Below are 26,116 nucleotides of genomic sequence, written 5' to 3' on the forward strand. Positions count from 1 at the left end.
TATATATTACTAAACATCTTTTATATATAATTTTAAAAAATGATCAGTATGAAAATTTATCTAGCCTTTTTATTTTCTAAAAATCTGTTAAGTGGAGCTTCCCTGGTGGTGCAGTGGCTTTTAAGAACCCACCTGCCAATGCAGGGGGCACAGGTTTGAGCCCTGGTCCAGGAAGATCCCACATGCCGTGGAGCAACTAAGCCCATGCGCCACAACTACTGAGCCTGCGCTCTACAGCCCGCAAGCCACAACTACTGAGCCTGCGTGCCACAACTGCTGAAGCCCACGTGCCTAGAGCCCATGCTCCACAACGAGAAGTCACCATGATGAGAAGCCCGCACACCACAATGAAGAGTAGCCCCCACTCGCCGCAACTAAAGAAAGCCAATGCGCAGCAACGAAGACCCAAAGCAGCCAAAAATAAATAAATAAATATAGCTAAAAAAAATCTGTTAAGTGTTCCAATAGCTTCTGAAAATTAAAATTACTGGACCTGGGACTTCCCTTTTGGTGCAGTGGTTAAGAAACCACCTGCCACTGCAGGGGACACGGGTTCAACCCCTGGTCCAGGAAGATCCCACATGCCACGGAGCAACTAAGCCCGTGTGCCACAACTACTGAGCCTGCACTCTAGGGCCCGCGTGCCACAACTACTGAGCCCACATGCTGCAACTACTGAAGCCCACGCGCCTAGAGCCCGTGCTCTGCAACAAGGGAAGCCACCTTAATAAGAAGCCTGCGCACTGCAACAAAGAGTAGCCCCTGCTTGCCACAAATAGAGAAAGCCCATGCACAGCAATGAAGACCCAACGTAGCCAAAAAATAAATTAAATTTTAAAAATAAATCAAATTAAAAAAATAAAATAAACTTACTGGACTTTCACTTGTGTCAATCAGATTGCCAAAACAATCTTTTGACAGCCAACTAATTTTAAGTAAGAAATCTTGATATTACTACGTAAAATCAGTAAAAGTAAGAATAGCATTAAGACCATTCAAAAAAGATGATGTTTAGATATACGCTGAATTTGTTTAAAATTTTTACTTGGAAACATTTGCCAATTATTATTACTATTGCTGGAAAATGCTCCTGATAGTGACTAAGACAAAGTCAAGTTATGTGCTAGTTAAAAAAAATAATAACATTATTGCAGAGTGGTTAAGAGTGCTGACTCTGAAGCTACTCTGTAGGGGTTCATATCCTAGCCACTTATCAGCTATGTGAACTTGGACAAATTTCTTTCTCAATACCTTAGCTTCCTTACCTGCAAAGTGTGGTTGATAACACTGCCTACTTCATTTGGTTGCTGTGAGAATTAAATGAACTAATATATACATAGTACCTGGACCAGTTCTCTACATTATAAGCACTTTTAAAAGACTTCTTATCTTTATTACTATTATAAGAACAGCTTAAGTTTATAAAACAATTTATATTTTAATTTTTTAAATTTATTTTTGGCTGTGTTGGGTCTTCGTTGCCGCGCGTGGGCTTTCTCTAGTTGTGACGAGCGGGAGCTACTCTTTGTTGAGGTGCTCAGGCATCTCATTGTGGTGGCTTCCCTTGTTGCAAAGCACAGGCTCTAGGCACACAGGCTTCAGTAGTTGTGGCTCGCAGGCCCTAGAGTGCAGGCTCAGTAGTTGTGGCGTGTGGGCTTAGCTGCTCCACGGCACGTGGGATCTTCCCAGACTAGGGATTGAACCCGTGTCCCCTGCACTGGCAGGCGGATTGGATTCTTAACCACTACGCCACCAGGGAAGCCCAACAATTTATATTTTAGAAATAAAAGAACTACCTGGATGATGAAGATCTATACTGGAGTTGCTTGCTACAGCTTATCCTAGCCCTTATCAATTTAAACAATACATATGTCAAGATAGTTGACATTCTATCAACAATTTCATATTTTTAAAAATCACAGATAAAAACATTCACAGACAAGTAAATCTAAACTACAGTGTGTTGTTAAAGATAAGGAAAAGCATATATTGTTAAATGGTATCTAAACCACACTATTTCTTACAATAAAACTATGAGTCACAAACTATATTATAGGAAATCATGCCTTAAAAGACATCTATGCATACAGGAATACAAGAATGTGCCAATAAGAATGTTCAAAGCATCTTTTCTTAGTCTTTAGTTATAAAACCATGGTGTTTTACTTCAAATGCATTCAAAGAAAATGGTCATCAATATTCTAAATTATTTACATCTAAATATGCTTTTGTGTGTGTGTGTGTGGTATGCGGGCCTCTCACTGTTGTGGCGTCTCCCGTTGCGGAGCACAGGCTCCGGATGCACAGGCCCAGCAGGCATGGCTCACGGGCCCAGCCGCTCTGCGGCATGTGGGATCTTCCCGGACTGGGGCACGAACCCGTGTCCCCTGCATCGGCAGGGGGACTCTCAACCACTGCGCCACCAGGGAAGCCCTAAATATGTTTTTTAAGACTAAAGTTCCAGAATATTGAACATTGATCTTCCCTGACATACAGAAAAACTTCACTGAAAATATCTTCCTGTTCATTTCTTTCTTCTTATATTTTCATCTTATATGCTATGTACAAAATGCGACCGTTTTTTAATATAAATTTATTTATTTATTTATTGGCTGCGTTGGGTCTTCTTTGCTGCACGCGGGCATTCTCTAGTTGCAGCAAGCGGGGGGCTACTCTTCGTTGTGGTGCGCGGGCTTCTCATTGCGGTGGCTTCTCTTGTTGCGGAGCACGGGCTCTAGGCATGCGGGCTTCAGTAGCTGTGGTTCGTGGGCTGGGCTCTAGAGCACAGGCTCAGTAGTTGTGGTGCACAGGCTTAGTTCCTCTGCGCCATGTGGGATCTTCCTGGACCAGGGATCAAACCCGTGTCTCCTGCATTGACAGGCGGATTCTTAACCACTGCGCCACCAGGGAAGTCTCGCTACTTTATTATTATTATTTTTTTAATTGAAGTATAGTTGGTTTACAATGTTGGGCCAATCTCTGCTGTATAGCAAGGTGACTCAGTTATACACATATATACATTCTTTTTACATGTTCTTTTCCATTATGGTTTATACTTTATTATTTTTAGCATTAAGCACATCTGCAATTCAATGTAAATTCAATTTTAATTTGGATTCTTGCATTCTCCCTAAGGCAGTGGGTTCTCAAACTTTAGTGTACATCATAATTATCTAGTGTTTTTACTCAAAACAAGATTACTGGAAACCACAGAAATTCTCATTCAGTAGGTGTGGGCAGAAGCACAGGAACTTGCACTTTGAACAGCACATTCCAGGTGATCCTGAAGTAAGTAATTCACGTCCAGCACTTCAAGAAACCCTACCCTAATGGTTTAGTTTATGATAGGGATGCTATGCTTTAATTCATTAAATATTAGCTCAATGCCTTACACGTACAATGCTTAGTGCTGGGGATCAAACATGAAGGTACGTACAGTTTAAAAGAGGAGATGAGACATGCATATAAATGACATTATAAAAAGGAAGGAATTATTGGATGTATTTTAAAAAGATACAGATAAAATGCTGGGAAGTTCAGGAGAGGGAATAATTACTTCCAGCTGTCTTCTACTAGAAGACAGCATTTGAAATGAATGTTGAAGACTGTCTCTTTGGATTGTAAAGATGGAGAAAACAAACTAATAATCGTATCACTGAATGATAAATGTGTCTAATGATAAACATCACTCCTTCAAACTCAGAAAAACCATTCCCTACCTCCTAGATTTTATATGTTGATTTATATCTGGGTCATGGTCTTGCATTGTCCTGTATATCCATCTAGCAGCTTGATGTGAGTCTATCTCTCCAAACATGTCCTTGAAAGGATCTGTTTTAGTACTTTCAGTACATTTATCCCCTGAAAGATAAGGTCATACAGGGGACACTGATACAGAGAAACACACTTAGCCTTTCTTAAATCTTTAGGAAGTAAATAGAATTTAGCATAGTTGAATTGAGAACACTTTAGGCAGTCTTCAGTTCTAAAATCTCCACACAGTTTGGCATCAGGTAGTATGATGAGAGAAATGATCAGAAAAGAGAGAGAGAGAGAGAGAGAGAGAGAGAGAGAGAGAGAGACAGATTTTACAGTTTAGAAGCCATTGCTCTAAAAGCCAAATAAAACAAATCAGAGGACAGAAGAGCATAACGTTCTTCTCTTTCCTGATTATGTGGCATTTTGTTAACATTAGTGTCATTTCTATGACTTGTAGTTTTAAAAATTCCAATATCATCCCAGAGATGCAGTGAATAAGTCTACAGTGCCCAATACTGACTGAATAAATGAATTAGTGAATGATTTGGGGGTTATTTCTCCAGGTTTTCTTGCAGGTTTACTCTCCTTTATTCAGAGAAATAAGGGCTTACAAGCCCCAAATGGGCTACGCCTTCTCATCTCTATGCCTTTGCACAAGTTAGTATCTCTGTTGGAATGCTTTTCAGCTCCCTCTTCCTCTTGGCTAATTCCTATTTAGTCTTCTAAACTCAGTTTAAGCATTCTCTTCCAGAACCTAATAGCCTACACTGGCACACGCACCTTACGGTCCCCATAAATCCTCTGCATCACTCTGTCTTAACTCTTACCAGTATAGAGAGGCAGCAAGATAAAGAGCTTTGGAGTCAGACACATCTGAGTTCAAATTCTGATTCAACCACTTACTATGTGACCTTAGATGAGTTAACTAATGTTGCTAAATATTAATTTCCTGATTTAAAAAGAGAATAACAATGTAATGCGCTTAGTATATCACCTCCTACATAACAGAGTTAATAATAATTTTTATTGTACTCACATTGTACTGTACTTGCTGGTTAACTTGTCTGACTTTTTCTCTAAACAGCACACTTCTTGAGGAAAAGAACATGTATTTTATTTCTGTATAAGCAGCATTTAGCACAATGCTTAGCATATGGTAGATACTTAACTTTTATTGATGACTAGATAATTACTCCCATTATAGTAAAATTAATTTGCCACTTGAAATCTTTTCTATAATGAGGTGAAAAACAAGTGAATAAGTAAAGAAAAAAAAGTCATTAACATTACTTTCAAGAAAGGACACTGTCTTTAATCATATTCTTTTTAGGATTTACTACTAATTATACATATTACAAAATACCAAATGATTCAATATCTTGCTTGAACATAGCTGATCATATATGCTTCATGAATTGAATTCCTATAATAACTTTTTCATGGTATACATTAACCACAAAATTACCAAGCCACACATAAGGTTATCTTTATGTAGACAGTCACTTAGAAAAGCTGTAGTAACATACAAACAGCTTTCTAAAATCAAGGAAATTCTTAACATAGCAAAGCTTAATTAAAATCTCTTTCATAATCCTTGGGGAAATGAGAAGAAATTCAGTTTCATGTTTGGTAATTTTGACCTATGTAGGAATATAAAAATTACTAATTACTTAATGTAATATTTAATGAACTTTTCCACTGTAATGTTTAATTGGTTTGAGTATTTATAAGGCCTCATTCTGAGAGAATGCTTTTATTTTATACTTGATTTTCAATGTATTTTGATCTTATACATATATATATATTTTTTTAGTTACAAAATTTAATTGTAAGGATCAAACAGTGGTTATTGGTCAAACCAATTGACATTAATAGTTTTGAAGTGTGCAGAAGCTAGTTTTTAAATAAAGGTGACAAATACCAATCAGATTCTTATAACACTGTTCAGGATCTAAACAAATGTGATTCTGGAAGTTGAATACAAAAGGCTAAGAGAATCACAGTGCAATCATCAATAAGTAAACCAAAGACATAATTTTCTGAATCATTTTTAGTTAAACAGAATAAATTCTAGTTTTAAAAATAGTTTAAAGCTACATAAAACTCAAAGCAATCTAACTATTTTCTACCTGAGATCAAAACAAGTTTCTTTTTTCCTATCCAAACATAATTCTTGGCATTGAGGTAAATCTGAATTCCCGTGATATACTTTGTCAAACTTTTCCCAAAAATTTTAAGCCCTGCTGTAGAGAGAAATTCTCATATTATATATACATATTCACATATTTTTTCTTCAAAGACTAATGACAAATTTATGAGGTTAATAGGCCTGTAATGGGACCATGATACTATTAATAATATGAAAATAAAAAGCCATTCATTTATACCATGTGTTCCTATATGGTGCAATATGAAATGGGATCATAGAATCTATGTACATAGATGAATCACCAGGAGTTCAGAAATTAAGCTCACTTTAAGAAAACTCATTCTATTCTTTTCTGAAGCAGAGGTTGCAAAGTTGTGATGCATAACAAAAACATTGTATATGCAGGCTCCAAAACCAAGCATTGGCCTAAATTGGCAATAACTGCAACTTAAATAGAAATTAAACCCAACTAGATCTTCACTGTGGTTATGCAACTTTTGGCTTTAGGGTCTGCAGGTTTTACTGAGGTAACAACTTCTTATCTCTTGCCTTTCCTCCTTGTGCCTGCCCCCACTGCCTTTTACATGACTGCCTCTGGCAATGCTTCCAAATTTTGAAAGCAGGAGAACCTGCTAAGTAAATGGAGAGAATGAAAAGTAACACTATATATGATGTAAGAAAACCAACCTAAGAGCATGGACCGAGAAAGAAAATACTAGGAGGAAAACTAAGCAGCAGTCTACCCTCAAGGGAAAAAGAGAAAATAAAAGAATAGGGGGGCTGTTACTCCTAGATCTTCTTCCACATCATCTCCCGATGAGAAGAGTGTGGAACCAAAATTTCAAACTCTGGAAAGGTAATGGCTTTGAAGGAGGAGCTAGGGAGATGAATAAGTGATAAAGAAGTACAGCAGTAGCTTTAGCCGTCAATGAGTTTCTTTGCTCTGGCATGGGCATTGTCAATACGATCTTTGTTGGTGTCAGCCTTTTCTGTGATCCGTTCTATTTGTCGATTTTGAGCCTCAATCTCATTGCCTATGTCCAGGGCCATGTTTTTTAGATTTCCTAGGATACTGCCCACTTGCGTCGGGTTCTCTTCTACTTCGTCTTCCCTGGCATCATTTGTTATACATTTAATGTACCAGCCGCTGGCTGCTGCTGTGGTTGCTTGCTGAGGCTGACCATTTGTCACTCGGCCTGGCTTCTTAGATACTACATTGCTAGTAGAGTTGTCTCCAACGTCTCCTCATGTTGCCTTATAGGCTTTACTAGACTCAAAGTTCTTTGTCCTATTACATGGGCATACACAAAAGCCACAGCACTTGTTCAGTTCTGTTAAAGTCTTCTCTGCTTCTCTCATGTCTTTATTTGGTCCATGACTTCTTCTATGCGTTTTAGTTGTTCCCCTTGTTCATCCGGCATAGTGATAGTCTTGATACCTGCATCCTGAGACTCAGTGGCTAAACCCAGGATTCTCCTTGTACTTTCCAGAGACTCATCAGTAACCTGGTTAGCCCTCAGCTGAATTTCTTCTGCTAACAGATAATCCATGATGAATTAAAAACTCTTGATAGGTGCAGAAACTGAAATGTGGATATTCAAGCAGTTCCGGCCACTCCTCTCCGGCCGCGGCGCTCGGACACCCGCAAGCCAGACACCCAGCTGCGCTCCAGCTGCGCCCTTTTTGCGCCTGCGCTCGCCGGACCTGCGCACCTGTGCACTTCTTCAATATATTTTTACAGACCTACATTAGAAGGTGATATCACTTGTCCTTTTTCCTCCTCCTCTCCTTGATAGTCAAGGATAGGTTTACTTTAATATCATGTATATATTGAACATAAACTGGATATTTTAATATATAAAATGGAATTCTGACTAAAGGACAGTCTTTATTTTGAGCCATTCTTGAGTGCATTATGCAAAGAAATAATGATTTTACAATGATAATGATTCCAAAACTATGTTACAGCATAAGGACCCAATGATGGGAATACACTTCTAGAATATAAGTGATCACTGCTTTATATTAATCTATAATCCACTGCTTATTAATGACCAGTATGTATTTTACTGGCTTCTAAAAGATAACATACTGAATATATGACATTAATATAGATTGCAAACTAATTGAACAAAAGAATACTTCTTTTTATACTTAATTTAAAAAAATTTTTAAGGATTTCTTTCCAAGAAACACTGCGTTGAGTAGATGGCTATTATATTAGGCATTAAAACTCTATAGAAAATAGGTGCCTTTGGCTACTTCAACAATTAATACCGAAGTTAAAAAACTGAAATAGATTGCAGGATTAGTCAAGTACAAAACGGAAAAAAATAATCTCCAGCCACCTTATGAGCTATATACCAAGTTGTGAACTTTCTGTCAGTTTACTGTTTAAAGAATTTCTGGATTTCAATTGTGTTTTTAGTAAGCAGCATGAATTTTTAGTTTTTCCTTGTCTTTCATTAGAGGCCAGAGTTTAGAAAAATATTTGATGCAAAAACCTTAGCATGGGGCTTCCCTGGTGGCGCAGTGGTTGGGAGTCCGCCTGCCGATGCGGGGGACGCGGGTTCGTGCCCCGGTCTGGGAGGATCCCACATGCCGTGGAGCGGCTGGGCCCGTGAGCCATGGCCGCTGAGCCTGCGCGTCCGGAGCCTGTGCTCCGCAACGGGAGAGGCCACAACAGAGAGAGGCCCGCGTACCGCAAAAAAAAAAAAAAAAAAAAAACTTAGCATGTTCTTTATTTATAGTTAATAATATAGCATTTTATGGTTGAAGATAGTAAAAATCCAACCACCCTCTCTCCCTCAAAAGGTAGGTTAGCTACAGTTAGCCAAGAAAGTGATGCTCCATGAGGAAGAAACAGCATCTACAAAGGCAGAGAGGCAAGAAATAATTTGATATCTTTAGAGAAAATTCAATTATGTCAGAAAACCCAGGGAGCCTAGATTAGAGGGAAAAGAGACTAACGGCAGGCACATTAGTTAGGAGGCTACCAAAGTAATCACGGAAAGGAATAAGAGCCTAAACTCAGAAATGGCAGTGCTCAAAATTCAAACAATTGAATTGCATCTTCACTGTGATTTTTCCCTATAGAAACATGTTTCTAACATAGCATGAAAATTATAAAATGAACTTTATAGCTATAACCCCTGGAATCAGTCTGCCTGGGTTCATGTCCTAGTGACACCACCGATGGCAGAAACTTGAGTTCTTTAAACTTTCTGTGCCTTGGCCTTCACATCTGCAAAATGGGCTAATAATAGAACCTAACATCAAACAGTTTTCTCAAGGATTAACTGAGGTATTAAATATAAAACAGTGCCTGAGCAAGCTCTCAATAAATGTCGTAGCAACAACAGAAACAGGAGCAGCTTACTACTGCTAGCTCTACAATTATTATTTCAGGGGCAGAGGTGTAAACCTCTGATTCACACTGCTGACTAAGTCTTATAGAAAGATATTTATGATTAGAGACTACCCTGGTAAAGGGCATTTAAATGCAAAGTTGTATTTATCTGCCTTAAAAGACTGAAAATTATTTTTAGATGCACAGTTAACTTTCCATATGACCTTGAAAAACTGAAAATATTTATGTTCCTCTGATTGTATAAGTAGACTGTGAATAATATGTCTCCTTCTAAGTAATAAATGAGATTATTTATAAGCTGCCTAAACCAAGTCTATATGACCTAATAAATATTCAGTGTTGCCAGAAATCAAATTCCAACACTTCAGAGGTCATTCCTATTGCAAAAGCAGTGATAGCCTGATTTAATGACTATCACCTCTCATACTTATGTGATAACTTGTTAGGTTCAATGAAGAACATGTTTAGAGCATGAGTCTTGCCCTCTAGAGTTTTAGCCTAAGAAAGAATTTTATATATCACACACTTCAAAGACAATTTTATAAATAATATATATCAACTTAAAAGCATTACATTTTTGTTGCTTATTTTTATATGCAAATGTGAAAACTGGCTGTAGCACAATATACTTCTCAAGAAACAAGCTTATTAAAAACCGGTTTTTATTTTAGCTTTTGTTTTTAGATTCACAAACTAGAAAAATGTGAATAAATATCAAAGATCAGAGGCTGTGCCTTGTGGCAGAAGTAGGTCAAATGCTTCAAATCTATAAAAGACAAAAACTGTAATGTTTTTGTAGGAATCTTATAATTCATTATGAAATCAAGTCACCAGGAAAAAACTTATCTTTGCTATTTCTAACCCAGCAGATTAGTCTTTTGGTTCTTTTTTTTTTAATTTATTGAAGTATAGTTGATTTACAGTGTTGTGTTAAAGTCTTTTGGTTCTTTTTCTTTGATGACTTAAACTAAAATAGGAAGTAATGGACTGGTCTTCCTCCGAGCTATACACCAGAAGGTAAAATCTTAAGTGAAAATACACACAAGGAATTAAGAATACTCTCAACCTTTTAACTAGCTCATTACTCTCTACAAAGTATTATCATGCTTCAAAATTGTCATTGTTCACAATATTCTCAAAGAATTTACATAAGACTACTCTTCTAAGTCCACAAAAATTCTCATTTACAAAATTGTGGAGTATTAATCAGTAATAAAAACTGCAGGGCTTCCCTGGTGGCACAGTGGTTGAGAGTCCGCCTGCCGATGTAGTACATGTGTTCGAGCCCCGGTCCGGGAAGATCCCACATGCCGCGGAGCGGCTGGGCCCGTGAGCCATGGCCGCTGAGCCTGCGCGTCCGGAGCCTGTGCTCCGCAACGGGAGAGGCCACAACAGTGAGAGGCCCGCGTACCGCAAAACAAACAAACAAACAAACAAAAACTGCAAACATATTTCTGCCGCTAGTTGAAAATGTTAACACATACTAACAATAACATAAAACAGGAAGCCACGTTCCTCCACCATTCCAAGTAGAGCAAAGGAAGGAAATAATAACAAAGAGAAAGAAGGTAATGAGAATAGGCCTATAAAAATCTAGAAAGGAAACAACCTGGACCGAGCAGGGAAAAAGTTGAAGATTCATTCATTTATTCAATAAATATTTAATAAGTGCCTACTATGTGCCAGGACCTGTACTAGGTGCTGGATACACAAAGGTTAACAAAACATTCTTTATCTGTTGCCCTCGGTGTGGGACAGAGACATCAAATAACTAACACATGAATACATATATGTATAAATTATGATACGTGGATATAGAGAAAAAGTAAAGGATACCATGGAAACCAAAAACCAAGACTTAATTTAGACCATAGGTAAAGAAACACCTCTATGAGGAAGAGATATTTAAGATAAGACCTAATGGTTGAGTTGGACAGTTGTGGAGAAGGGGGCAAGATGCTTGGGCAAAGAAAACAAAACTACAGAGTCCCTGAGGCAGCACAGAGCATGGCCGTTTCTGGGAACTAAATCAAGACCACTGTGACTAAAGCATAGTGGCTGAGCAAGGTGAGACGCAGATGACTGTTATACGGAAAACTGACTGAAGGGAGGGAAACGTGGAACAAGCAACAGCAGTCAGGAGTACTGCTACAGCCAGCCAAGAAGTGATGGAAGCTTGGACCACACTGGTGGGAGCAGAGACAAAAAGAAATGGGAAAAGTATTTTTCTTTCATTTAGAAGTGAAATTAAAAGACCTCTAAACAAAATAATTAAAATGTTCTTCCATCTTCCTTCTCTACTGTAGCACAAAGAATTACTAACATGGTCTCCCAAAGATGCTCACTAAAATCTGTGAATACTAATTTGATATCACTCCTGTGATTGTGTTATACTATATGGCAAGTTGATCTTAAGACAGGGAGATTACCTTGGTGGACCCGATCTAATCACATGAGCCCTTTCGAGCATAGAGCTTTCTCTGACTGATAGCAGGGGAAGCCAGAGAGACTGAAGCATGAGGAAGCATGTGCCACTGCTGGTATGAAGACAGAGAGGGCCATATGAGAAGGGAAGTGGGTGGTTTCTATCAGTAGATAATCAGCCCACCTCATCACCACCCCACAGCCATCAAGGAAATGGGAACCTCAGATCTGTAACAAAGATCTAGACTGTTAACAACCTGAATGGGCTGGGAAGTGGAGTCTTCCCCTGAGCCTCTAGATAAGAGTCCAGCCTGGCCAACACTTTGACTTCAGCCTTGACTCGAGACCTTAAGCAGAGAACCCAGCTGAACATTAACAGACTTCTGACCTACAAAACTGTAAGATAATAAATGGATGTTGTTTTAAGCCACTAAGTTTCAGTAGCATGTTACACAGCAATAGAAAACTACCACACTATAAACTATGTGAGGAGAAATTAACAATTCGATAATCTAAATCTAAATCATATTATTCTCCGGACTTCCCTGGCAGTCCAGTGGTTATTAGGACTCTGCATTTCCACTGCAGGAGGCATGGGTTCGACCCCTGGTCACAAAACTAAGACTCTGCATGCCGTACAGCATGGCCAAAATAAATAAATAAAAGATCTTATGTGTGTGTGTGTGTGTGTGTGTGTGTGTGTGTATAGTGTGTCTAGTCATAGAAAGAAATCTAGGAAAAACAAATTCAGCTTGCTATTTCTCCAAAGGCTAGATAAATATGAATTTGGTGATTGGAGTGAGCATCCATTTAAATATGAGTTTGAGGGACTTCCCTGGTGGCACAGTGAATAAGACTCCACGCCCCCAATGCAGGAGGCCTGGGTTCAATCCTTGGTCAGGGAACTAGATCTCACATGCATGACACAACTAAGATTTGCATGCCTCAACTAAGTAGCCAGTGAGCTGCAACTAAGGAGCCCTGGAGCTGCAACTAAGGAGGCTGCCTGCCGCAACTAAGACCCGGGGCAACCAAATAAATAAGTAAATATTAAATAAATGAATATGACTTTGAAATTAAATGTCATATATGTGTTACAGAATTAAAGTTTTTGTTATTAAATCTAAACCTGTGCCATTCAATATGGTAGCCACTAGGCCCAAGTGGCTACTAAATATTTTAAATGTGATATTCCAATTGAGATGTGCTTTAAGTGTAAGATACAAACAGGATTTTGAAAACTTGCTATAAAAAATGAAAAATATCTCAATACTATTTTAATACTGATCACATGTTTAAATGATAGCATATTTAGATATACTGGGTTAAATAAAATAAATTATTAAACTAAATTCACTTTCCATTTTTAAAATGTGGTTAATAGAAAATTTTAAATCATATATGTGGCTCAATTATGTTTCTATTGGACAGCACTGGTCTAGACTTTTAGGCAAGTGTCCTCCTCCAAAATGCCCTAAACCAAGACCAGTCACCTATAAGTATTCTCCTCTTTCCAACAGAGTTCAGTGGCATTAATGGCACATAGCTGTGTAGAAATACAAGACAAGCAGTACTGAAATTCAAATATTAGTGAGAACATGGAGAAACCAGACCTCTCATACAGTGCTATTGGACAAAGTTATCTGTCAATATCTAACAAAGTAAAAGTGTATGTAACTTCAATCTGACAATTCCATTTCTAGGTGTATACTCAAGGAGTCTATGAACACATACACAAGGAGACATGTCCAAACTGTATAATTATTTGTAAAGCAGAGAATACCAGCTATCCACCAAAGTTATGTGGTTTTTTTCTACATAGTATGAAGCTGTTTCTTAACTGCCAAGCCAGTGACTACATTTCCCAGTCTTGTTTGCTGGGAACTGTGGGCCCTAGGTGGTGTCACGTGACTGGAATTCTAGTCAATGGAAAGTGAACAAAATTATATATGCCACTTCTAAGGACTGGCCCCTAAAAACCTCCAATACCATTCTCCACTCTTATGTTTGCTGGATGTATTTTGATGCCCAGAGCAACTTTGGAAACCACAAATTGAAGACAACAGACTCTCTATTAGCCGGAGTCCCTTAATCACTCCATAGAACACAGCACCTTCTCCACTGAAGGTACTCTATGAGCAAGAAATAAACTAACATTATGTTAAGCTTTTGAGATTTCAGGATTTACCCACTAGAGCAGCTATTTTTAACCATTATAGTGCATAACATGCAAAAATTAGAAACAACTCAACTGTCCGTCAATAGGAAATTAGATAAATAAAACAAATACACTCATATAGAATGCTATATAGTAGCTAAAATGGAAAAACTCTATCTATGTGTATCAATATGAAGAAATCTTTTTTAAAAAGGTTAGTCTCAAGATAGCTACTTATGAAAACAAAAACAAAAAAAGCCCACCATATACTGACCATACAAATATGTGTGTAGTAAAAATATAAAAATATAGAGCAGAAAGATACATTCCCCCAACTCCCAGATTACCTCTGGAAAGAAAGAAAAGGGAATGGGTTCATAGAAGACAGTGACAACAAAGTCTTCAATTCCTTATGAAATGTTTTATTTCCTTAAAATAATCTTAAACAATTTGTTGAAACTGAATGGTGGGTATATGGATATTTTTATTATTCTCTGTTATTTTCTAAATGTTTAAATCATTTCATAACATCAATAATCTTTTTCTTATATATAGCTGCTTAGAGAGTAAACTAGTAAAACCTTGTTAGAAGACATTTAAAAACTATGTACCAAAAGCCTTAAATATGTGAATATATTTAATGTAATCCCAACACTATATACTATATATAAACACACTCTAAGAAAACCAAAGGTGTGCTCAAAGGACGACCATCAAAATATTCTTAGAGCAAAAACCAAACATCGGTAACACCTAAAAGGTTTAATAGAGTTGTGATCAAATTACTGTATATTCATTTAAAAATTACACAGAATATAGATAATGGGAGGTGGGGTGAGATGTGTGAAGATATACATGAAAAAAGACTGGCCACAAATTCATCATTGCTGAGGTTGGGTGGTAAGGACACTATGTTTTATATACTTTAAATTTTCTATAATAAAAAGTTTTAAAAATATGAGAATAGCAAAACTTACTAAGTTTTTTAAAAAGCAGTTTAAAGTAGTAAGAATAATATCTTATTTTTAATCTCTTGGCTCATTCACTGGATCAGCAAATATTTATTGTGTGTTGTATATGTCCCTGTCATTACTGACCTAGGGATGTGATGGCAAACATGTAGCTAATAATCTAATGCAACTGTCTCCAAACACTTGCTCAAGCACTCTATCAAAATTTGGAGGAACCATAAACAAGACGAAAAGACAACCCTCAGAATGAGAGAAAATATTTGCAAATGAAGCAACTGACAAAGGATTAATCTCCAAAATTTACAAGCAGCTCATGAAGCTCAATATCAGAAAAACAAACAACCCAATCCAAAAGTGAGCAGAAGGCTTAAACAGACACTTCTCCAAAGAAGATATACAGATTGCTAACGGACACATGAAAGGATGCTCAACATCACTAATCATTAGAGAAATGCAAATCAAAACTACAGTGAGGTAACACCTCACACCAGTCAGAATGTTCATCATCAAAAAATCTACAAACAATAAATGCTGGAGAGGGTGTGGAGAAAAGGGAACCCTCTTGCACTGTTGGTGGGAATGTAAATTGATACAGCCACTATGGAGAACAGTATGGAGGTTCCTTAAAAAACTAAAAATAGAACTACCATACGACCCAGCAATCCCACTACTAGGCACATACCCTGAGAAAACCATAACTCAGAAAGAGTCATGGGGCTTCCCTGGTGGCGCAGTGGTTGAGAGTCCGCCTGCCGATGCAGGGGACACGGGTTCGTGCCCCAGTCCGGGAAGATCCCACATGCTGCGGAGCGGCTGGGTCCATGAGCCATGGCCGCTGAGCCTGCACGTCCAGAGCCTGTGCTCCACAACAGGAGAGGCCACAACAGTGAGATGCCCGCGTACCACCAAAAAAAAAAAAAAGTCATGTACCAATGAACCACAATGTTCATTGCAGCTCTGTTTACAATAGCCAGGACATGAAAGCAACCTAAGTGTTATCGACAGATGAATGGATAAAGAAGATATGGCACATATATACAATGGAATATTACTCAGCCATAAAAAGAAACGAAACTGAGCTATTTGTAATGAGGTGGATAGACCTAGAGTCTGTCATACATAGTGAAGTAAGTCAGAAAGAGAAAGACAAATACCGTATGCTAACACATATATACGGAATTAAAAAAAAAATGTCATGAAGAACCTAGGGGTAAAACGGGAATAAAGACACAGACCTACTTGAGAATGGACTTGAGGATATGGGAAGGGGGAAGGGTAAGCTGTGACAAAGCGAAAGAGAGGCATGGACATATATACACTACCAAACGTAAGGTAGATAGATAGTGGGAAGCAGCCGCAGAGCACAGGGAGATCAGCTCGGTGCTTTGTGACCGCCTGGAGGGGTGGGATGGGGAGGGTGGGAGGGAGGGAGATGCATGAGGGAAGGGATGTGGGAACAGATGTATATGTATGACTGATTCACTTTGTTATAAAGCAGAAACTAATAAAAATAAATAAATAAATAAAATAAACTTAAAAAAAAAAAAAAAGAAAGTTAACCAGGAACCTGAAATACCATAAAGTCTAATAGCTAATATCTCCAACATATATAATGAGATCTAAACTGAAAAAAAAAAAATCCTTGGGTTTGAATAACTTGGACTCTACGTATTGGCTCACAATGAAGTTATCATATCATTTGCTTTATTAAAAAAAGATGGAAACTCACAAGATGAAAAAAAAAAAAAAAAAGAAAGAAAAAAAGGCCAAGGACCAAATACCAATATAAAAGGGTTAGGCAGAGTATTAAAAGCTCACAGAGGGCTTCCCTGGTGGCGCAGTGGTTGACAGTCCGCCTGCCGATGCAGGGGACACGGGTTCATGCCCCGGTCCGGGAAGATCCCACATGCCGCGGAGCGGCTGGGGCCGTGAGCCATGGCTGCTAAGCCTGCGTGTCCGGAGCCTGTGCTCCGCAACGGGAGAGGCCACGGCAGTGAGAGGCCCGCGTACCGCAAAAAAAAAAAAAAAAAAAAAGCTCCCAGAGAAGTGGCAGCCTGAGAGGTAGAAGAAAAACCTGAAAAGTATGGCTTACACTGAATGGTTGGTATTTATTTTCTTCTTTTTGCTACTTCTTACTACTTTTTAATAAGAAAAAAGGTACTCTAAATTACTATAACTTGCATCCATGTATTTTTCCACATATATACACAGACAAAGTTTAATGGTTTTCTAACCTATCTCAGTCATTAAGAGTCACATAACTCAATATAACTGAATTATTAGTATCTATAAACAATGATTTTCTTTTCCAAGCCATTTTCAAAGTGCCCACCCTCATGACTACTGTAAACCATCTGTAAGTACTTAACTTTGTCAGGCTGCTGGGACATCTGTCTCCCCCCTTGAGAAGTCCAACCCAGACTAAATGAATAACTGAGGAAACAACTGCTCTCAAAACGTAATGACATATAGCTCTAATAAAGACTTCAGAGTATTTGTTTTTTCTGGGTTAAAACAAACAGATTTATCCCCAGTAAAATATAGAGAAACAGAATACAGTACTGACCCATGTAGCCTATCCAAGGTTATTCACAACTGCTACAAGATCAGCTGTAAATTTTATTTGCAAATTATTTCAAAGCTATAAAATATCTCACCTCCACCTTTTCAAAGAGATTCATTAACCTCAGAAATCCTAATATTATGTCATTAGAAAGTATTTATTTTAATCTCTTGGGGGGCATTTTAGTTTAAAGGACTAAAGGAGATAATTTGTATACTAACAGCTAAAGGTTCCAAGTCATTGGAATATTTTATTGACAAGTAATAGACTAATTCAGTGATACAGTTCTGAAGTACTGCATGAATTTATTATTGATTCTTAAGGTTTAATTAGTTGAAACAAAATTGTTTAAATAGTCCTTTAAAAAAAGTATTTATGGGGGCTCCCTGGTGTCGCAGTGGTTAAGAATCCGCCTGCCAATGCAGGTGACACAGGTTCGAGCCCTGGTCCGGGAAGATCCCACATGCCGCAGAGCAATGAAGGCCGTGTGCCACAATTACTGAGCCTGCGCTCTAGAGCCCGCGGGCCACAACTACTGAAGCCTGCGCGCCTAGAGCCCGTGCGCCTAGAGCCCGTGCTCTACAACAAGAGAAGCCACCGCATGAGAAGCCCGCGCATCACAACGAAGAGTAGCCCCCCTTCACAGCAACTAGAGAAAGCCCAGGCACAGCAACGAAGACCCAACGCAGCCAAAAATAAATAAATGAAATAAATTTTTTAAAAAAAGAAGTATTTATAGTCCACAAGAGACATCTTTCTCATCCAAGGGGATTTTTACCATTTTGAATTATTTTTCTTTCAAAATGTTACATGTTTATATCTAGCAGAGAAATATCTAAGTACATATTTCCTATTTTGAAGCCTAACGGCAAAAAATCTATCCCAAACACTGAAAAACTTTTAAGTTGCTAATTATAACCATATTTTGTCCATTTAAACCTTGATCCTTTACTTATCTAAGTAACTGCTTATCTCAAGCTAATCCTAAACTTTGTGTTTACCAAAATGAAGAATGATAAATATATCTGCTGTTCTTATTCTAAAAACTCTGAGAGAAGCAAAATAGTGAGAAAAACATTCACTATATTTTTAAAAGTAAAATTTCAGCCAGTGTATACATAAACAGTATTGAGAAGGTAGGCACCCTTTTTTTCTTCAGCGAACCTCAGTCTGTTTAGCAGTTTCATACTGTATATTTCTAATATACTAACAGAAAAAAACACGCTAGAGACTTATGAAACTGTTATTATACGCAGTGTTATTTTCTTCTTACATTAGTCCCAACTGTGAAATTGGTGAATATATATTTCAGGTAACTTCATTTAAGAATTTTAGCACTATTTGACAAGCATGACAGAGCTTTTAAAGAATATTAAGAATTCCCAAAATAAACAGAGTGGGTATTTGAGAAAATATTTTTGGAAAAAAAAATCTTCACCTTCTCCAAATTAGCAATTCCAACATATCCCTAAACAGAATTATTTCAAAGTATTTCCTAGGAAATTTGACAACCCAACATTTCAAATATGTCGGGGAGTTCTGAGGTTCAGAGATTATGGAAATGTTGGAATCATTTGTACATAATTTGTCATTTCTGAATCTGGATCCTCAGTTCTCTCATCTGTAAAATAAAGCGAACAGGAAAATGATCTATCTCTCCAATGTCTTCCAGTCTCGATTCTTGTGGCTAAGTGATATGATTTTCCTTTATAAATAATAAAATAAAAAATAAAAGCATTAGAAGTATGTTTTTAAACTGTGAGACTTTGGGGTTTGTTTTTTTAATCTGTTAAGGACCTTGAAGATACTTCACATAAACAAGCCAGCCATTTTATATCTGAATAAAAATAGGTTAATAACTTCTGCACAAAACAGTATACATGATGAAATCTCTGATTTAAGGTGAAATAATGTTTTCCAACTTTAATTTTGCTAGTTTTACTTCAAATCTAAACTTCTGTTCTCAATTAGATGGCCATTTTATAATTTGAATACTTTTCTAGTTTATACATGTATTGAAAATCTTGCTTCCTTTCCATGTGGAAAAACACACATCTACTTACCATCATCTTTATATACATTTCATTTTTTAAAAAACCTTGAATGGCACATGTTCAAAGTTGTTCTAAAGTAATGACTCTTTTTTTAAAAATGGACCTTCTCTAATATTTAAGTGTGTGTTTCTTTAATTCTGCAACTGCATTTGTAAAGGTAAGAACTGTCAAAATAGAATTAGTCTGACGCTGAGATAAATCCTTCCACTTTGGTAACATTTCCATTTTATTTTAAGCAGGAAGTCTTAAGTGTCTTCATATAGTATTAAAAATGACATTTCATACGCCCTTTTCTATGATACTTTACAAACACTAGGAAGAAATACTCTAAGATGCTAATACTGTTTATATCTGGGTAGTGGTATTACATGCCATTTTATCTTTTACATTTCCCAAAAAGCATTATTACTTTGGTAACCAGATAGTATTTCAAAATTAAATTTTAAACAGTGTATAAAGTGTGGGACATCACCACAGTCCACTTCTACAGCAGACATGTTAAATACTTTTTCCCTATTGACAAGCCTCTGTTTTAACACGAAGAGTGATTTGATCAGGTGTCTGTTAGGTTGGATGGATAAAGACAAAACATTTACTTTCCAGGTCCTTCTCTTAATCTAAGTTTTTGAGAAGATCCAAGAAGTGAATTTAACTGCGATGGATCTTGCAGTAGTAAACTTTCTGAGGGGTACAGAGTTAACACCTTTCATTACAACTATCAGCAGAATAGGGAAAGACTCCCCAGGTTTACCAGTGTTCTCAGAAACTTGTTCGTATTCTCCTCTGTCATTATTTCAGAACAATTCCATTTAGAAAGAAAAGCAATTGTAAACTTTCTATTTCAAGCCCATAAAAACTGGGATGAAAGGAAAAGCCTTGACCTTTCTATTTTAGACTTTCATCTGTGTAGCTAAGCCACCTGCTTTCTCTCCCCTACCCCATCTACTTAATGGACTGAAAATACTGCACCTAATTGCAATTTTATCAAACCAGCCAGAGTTTTCCACTTTAACGAATTGCAACTGTCTTTCACCTGAAGGCTCGCATGTAAAATTTTGCTCACCCGTCCATCCCATTTCCTTCCCACCTCCCTCAACTGTGAGTTATCAGATGTCGTTAGACGAAGATACTAGGCTTCCGTGTATTAAGCCATCTACACTTTCAACACCGAGCGCCCGACAGAAAATCTACTCCAGTCTCTCCTCCTGTGGATCTGGGGCTGGGATTATCATCTTTGTTGCGGTTACGCAGGAGGCACCTAGCAGCTCTGCCTAGAAAGGAGTCGCGTCTCTCCGCCGCCAAACAACACGGGACTCAGGCTGGGAAAAGACAGACCCGGGTGGGAAGAAACCTCCCGGAGGAAGAAGAGAGCTGGGAAGAGGGAGCTCTCAAGACTGGAAGGAAGGACCTTCCAAGGCACGAAGGGGAAAGGGTGTGTGAAGTGGAGCAAGAAGTGGGCGGCCGGGGAGAAGCGGGAAGCAGGGGACGGGGCCCGGCGGGAGGGCGCGGGGGGCGGCTCCCGGGCCGGGAAGGAGGCGCGGGGGCCGCGGCGGGCGTGGGCAGCTCGCAGACAACAGCCCAAGTCCGAGCAGCGGGGGTGCTTTCAACCGCGCCAGGCGCCAGAGGGCGGGGGGGCATGAAGAGCGGAAAAGAGCAGTTTGAGGGGCCGAGGGAGCTGCGTCGAGGCCGGCGCGGCGAGGACAGCGGGCCCACCCCCAACCAAGCCCCGCTACTTAACTATTTGTAGAGCTGCTGCAGGCACAGGTCCAGGCTCTCGCCCTCCACCTCCTCGCGGGTGATGCGCTCCGACAGCGGCCGCGGGAGCGGGGGTAGCGGCGGCAGCTGGGGCTGCGGCGGCGGCGGCGGCACGGCCGACTGCCCCCGGGCTGCCGCCGCCTCTTCCTCCTCGCCCTCCGCCGCCACCACCTCGTCCTCGGGCTCGGGGTCTTGCTCCTGCTCTTGCTCCCCCTCCTCCGTCGCGGCTACAGTGTCCACCTCCTCCTCGGGTTCCTCGACCGAAGCCTCGGGCGCCTCAGCCGCCACCAGTTCGGGCTCGGGCTCGGGCTCCGACTCGGGTTCGGGTTCCGGCTCGGGCTCGCCGCCGCCACACGGTCCGCGAAACTCGCCCAAGAATAGCTCCAGGAAGCGCCGGTAAGTTTTCTCCTCGGGGCTGCAGCCGGCCATCGCTGCTCATGCCCCGGAGCCGACCGGGAAGTGGGTGGGGGAAGCCCAGGAAGGGGAGGGGGCTGCTCGCGAGCCTCGGGATCCTGCAAGGGCGGTTAACTGCCGCACCGGCACGAGCGATCAGCACTAGGTTGCTCGGAGAGGGCTCCCGCAGGCGTGCGCGCCGCCGAGCCCGGACGTGCGCGGCCCGGGGGCGGGGGCGGAGCGCGCTGCCCCTCTCTGGTCTGGAGGGAAAGTTGGTCGCGGGCGCGCGCGCGGGGTCCAGCGACGGCCCACCCTCTAGCCCTACGAAGAGCTCAGCCCACGCTGCCTAGAGACTGTCGCCATGGCAACCGGCTCTAATTAAGAATTTCAGGTTCCCTCCCGTCGAGTCCGCAGAGTCGAAAGGGCACTCGACTTGTCCCCTCTCCAACTCTGAATGTCTTCATTGTATGGATATCCTAACCTCAAGTGGATAAGACAGAACTAAGACATCTCCAGGTCTAGCTGTTGGTTCCCACTTGGATTCAGTTTTCCTTCTGTCCTGCCTTGCCTTGGGGTGCTTATCTATTGAAAGATACCACGGTGTGAACACCTTTTGTTGTTGATGACACTAATTTAATAGTTTGCGGGGGAAGGCATCCAACACCTACCAAGTGGTAGTTTCCTTCGCCTACATTCTCTCATTTGATTCTGTGAAGAAAGTGGTGTTATCCTTATTTCTCAAAAAGAGAAAACAGGATTAAGTACACTCCTTTTTTAAAAAAATATTTATTTATTTGGCTGCCCGGTCGCGTGCCGGATCTTTTAGTTGCGGCAAGTGGGTTGGAACCCGGGCCCCCTGCATTGGAAGCACGAAGTCTTAGCCACTGGACCACCAGGCAAGTCCCTAAGTACATTTCCTCTTTTCAAGGTGTCAAAGCTACTAGCCATGGCATTGGAATTAGAACCCAGGTTGTAAGCTTCCAAAGCCTGTCTAGACCCTTTTTCCTGTACTCTTCTCTGCCTCTGAAGATTCAACAGTGTAATAATACGTCTATAAAGCCTTATTTTTAAAGGGCTTTATGGTTTACGAGTCATTTTCATCCCTTTAATCCTTACAATAGCGCCTCAAGTTAGACGATATTACCATGATTCCATTTTATAGATGAGAAAACTGAGACTTAAATACATTGCGACTTTGCTCAAGGTCACACGCAAGTGATGTAACAAGGACTAAAATCCAGGTCTTTCCACTGCAAAGCCATCAGTTTTCCAGCACACCAAGACACCTTTCTTTAGTGTCTGCGTAATATACATTAGACTTTATTACATCATATGTATTTTTGGTACATTTTGTTTGCTCTTCTTCCCCATCCCCCTGAGCCTCTTTCTTTTGTAGATTGAAACTGAAAGAACTTTAAATTATTCTAATTTTTTTACCAAACTACACACAAACCTACTATTTTCAAGCCTTACTGAGGGGGGGGGTGGGAGAGGGAGAAGCTGTGTTGTTATACAGCTGTATAGATGACAGCTTCCTTACTGCATACTGCCATGTCCACAGCAACATACAATTCAGCAAAGATATAGTGATTCTTTCTCTACTTTGAAAAACACGTTCACAAAATACCACCCCATCCTCTCCATTTATTGTTTCTGGGTTTCAGTTGGATTTAGGGTCTGAAATACCATTTCTAGTCAGCTATTAATGGCAGAAGGAGTCTCCCTGCCAACTGTTTTCATATAATACTGTATTCTAAATCCCTGACGTGATACTGTTATTTTAAGAGTAAATGGGTTGATCTCACTAATGTACATTATGGCATCATGTAAAATAGACATCCATTCTCTCCTAGCTTGAGATTAATTAATACACGATAGAAAGCGTATAGTGAGTAATGCACATGAGTCCTCTGTAGCTACTTATTTTTGTCTCAAAAGTAAATGGAAAGACCTAATAAATAAGTCTGTTTCCAGAGAAGCTAAATGTATTTATACGTGTTTTGTTTAAAACATCACCAGTGTAGAGCAACTTCTTTATGAGATGCCAAGAAAGTCTTTAAATTCCTCATTTGTCTTTGTTTTCAATCCACCTGTTCACTTCCGTTTCAGAATGTCTAGAAAAGACTGACAAAACTTATAAGGCTGCAGAACATCAAAATGTCCACAATTTTACATTCCAACAACTATTTAATATCTCAGAATTTGACATGATGACATTTAGTTCAAGAGTACATAGCTGTCAACTGTAACAATTCACATCAAGCTACACCTTCCTATTTTGTAATGTAGTTGCCCCCCTCACCTAGATGACATTCATTTGTGACATTAATTTATGACTCAACCCACATATCAAAGGGAAGTGTTATATGTTGGGGAAACATTACTACTAAAAGAAAAAGGCTACACCTCCACATTACTATAAATGAGAGGTGTGTTTGCTTAGTTTAATAAAGATATTTCTTTACAAAAGATCAGTCTGGATCCTAGTGCATCCATTTGACAGAGTAGCTTTGCCAGAAGGTTGCTGACAGCAGTGTTGGGATCTCAGAGCAGCTGTGTAGGATGATTTTGCCATCGTCAAGAAGTCTTTTTAGTCATTAGTTTGCATTGCTTTACTTTCCTCTTCAGTTCCTCTCCTCTTATACTTCCCTAATCCCCTTTCTTGCTGTCTATTTTAAAATATTGAGCATGAAAAGCATATGTATTAAGTGGTTTTAATTTTTTTAATTTTTTTTTGAGATTTGTCATAAGAATTGTTCTCCCTCTAACCCTTAGCTCTTTGGAGGAAATGCACATGTTCTTTCATGGACATTCATTGTAATGATGATATTTATAAGATTAAAGAGGGGAACTCCCTGGTGGTCCAGTGACTGGGACTCAGTGCTTTCACTGCCGAGGGCCCAGGCTCAATCCCTGGTCGGGGAACTAAGGTCCCACAAGCCGCACAGTGCAGCCAAAGAATAAAAATTTAAAAAATAAAAAAGATTAAAGAGAATTGTTGAGTTGGGCAGTTTCTTATATGACCCAGTAATCCCTCTCCCAAATATTTACCCACAAGAAATGAAAACATATCCACCAAACGCATACACAGATACACATCACCAAAAAAACCTAGTATATAAATTTTTTCAATAGCTTTATTTTATTCATAACCGCTCAAACTTGGAAATAACCCAGATGTCCATCAGTAGATGAATGGATAAACAAATTGTAGTATATTCATACAATGGAATACAACTCAGCACAAAAAAAAAAAATCAACTACTGATAAACACAACAACATGGGTGAATCTCAAAAACATGCTGAGTAAAAACAATCCAGGCACAGAAGAGTGCATACTCCATGATTCCATTTATATGAAATTCTAGAATAGGCAAAACTATAGTAACAAAAAGCAGATTAGTGATTGCCTAGGACTGATGTGGGGTGGATGATTCATGGCAAAGGATTAAGACAGAATTTTGTGGGAGTGATTAGAATGTTTGATATCTTGACTGGGTGGTTATATAGGTGTATTTGTCAAAAATAATCAAAGTGTACATTTTAAATAAGTGTATGTAAATTATACCTCAATAAAGTTGATTTTTAAAGTTAAAAAGAATTGATTACTGTTTAGTCCTTTTTTTGTTCTCATATCCATTCCTTCTCCTACCTTGCTCTCCTCTGTATTGTAGAGGTACTGACTCTTTCAAGCTGCATTCACCAGGTTCCTTGACAGCTGACTTCTAGCTGAGATTTGCCCAGTGGGCGACATCGGCAGGAAATTGGAAGGTGGAAGGAAAGGAAAAAAGCCAAGATATTTCTTCCCTGTCCCCTACCTCAGTCCTAATGCTTGCTGCCTCTCCTTTATACCTTTGGTCCCTCTGAACCTGTCCATTGGAATTCCAGCTTTTGTCTGTGACACCAGTACCTGAGCTCCAGAAACATCATCTTCTTCCATTTGTCCATCAGCCTAGAGATGGTAGCTGGTTTTAGCTTCCTAATCTTGCCTGCTATGGACTGAATATTTGTGTTCTCCAAAAATTCATGTGTTTAAATCTGAACCCCCAAGGTGAAGGTATTAGGAGGTGGGGCCTTTGGGAAGTGATGAGGTTATGAGGGCACAGCCCTCATGAATGGGATTAGTGCCATTAAAGATGAGGTCCAACCACCTAGAGGGGTGGGATAGGGAGGGTGGGAGGGAGGGAGGCACAAGAGGGAAGAGATATGGGGATACGTGTGTATGTATAGCTGATTCACTTTGTTGTAAAGCAAAAACTAATACACCATTGTAAAGCAATTATACTCCAATAAAGAGGTTAAAAAAAAAAATGAGGTCCAAGAGAGACCCCTCTCCTTTCTAAATGTGAGAACACAGTAAAAAGACTGCTGTCTGTACCAGACACTGAATCTGCCAGAACACTGTTCATGGAACTCCTAGTCTCCAGAACTGTGAGAAATAAATTCCTGTTGTTTATAAGTCACCATATTTATGGTTTTTTTGTTTTAGCAGCCCAACCAGACTAAGACACTGCCTCAC

At 39.4% G+C, this 26,116-nt stretch overlaps 1 protein-coding gene and 1 pseudogene across 2 annotated transcripts in view; both read right to left on the reverse strand.

The window, feature by feature from the left end:
• The window catches only part of PPM1E (protein phosphatase, Mg2+/Mn2+ dependent 1E), a 169,226-nt gene extending 147,470 nt beyond the window's left edge, over nucleotides 1-21,756 (reverse strand). The window contains exon 1 of the mRNA XM_082603198.1: nucleotides 21,187-21,756. Within this exon, the coding sequence (XP_082459324.1) occupies nucleotides 21,187-21,632 (446 nt within the window). The 5' untranslated portion in view covers nucleotides 21,633-21,756. The remainder of the gene's footprint in view (nucleotides 1-21,186) is intronic.
• On the reverse strand, nucleotides 6,834-7,458 carry LOC309793839 (synaptosomal-associated protein 23-like; annotated as a pseudogene). Its single transcript has one exon. The product of its transcript is annotated as a synaptosomal-associated protein 23-like (transcript).
• Nucleotides 21,757-26,116: the final 4,360 nt, after the last annotated feature.

This window comes from Mesoplodon mirus (assembly GCF_964341445.2).
Source record: "Mesoplodon mirus genome assembly, chromosome: 18".
In the NCBI taxonomy this organism is placed as follows: Eukaryota; Metazoa; Chordata; class Mammalia; order Artiodactyla; family Ziphiidae; genus Mesoplodon; species Mesoplodon mirus.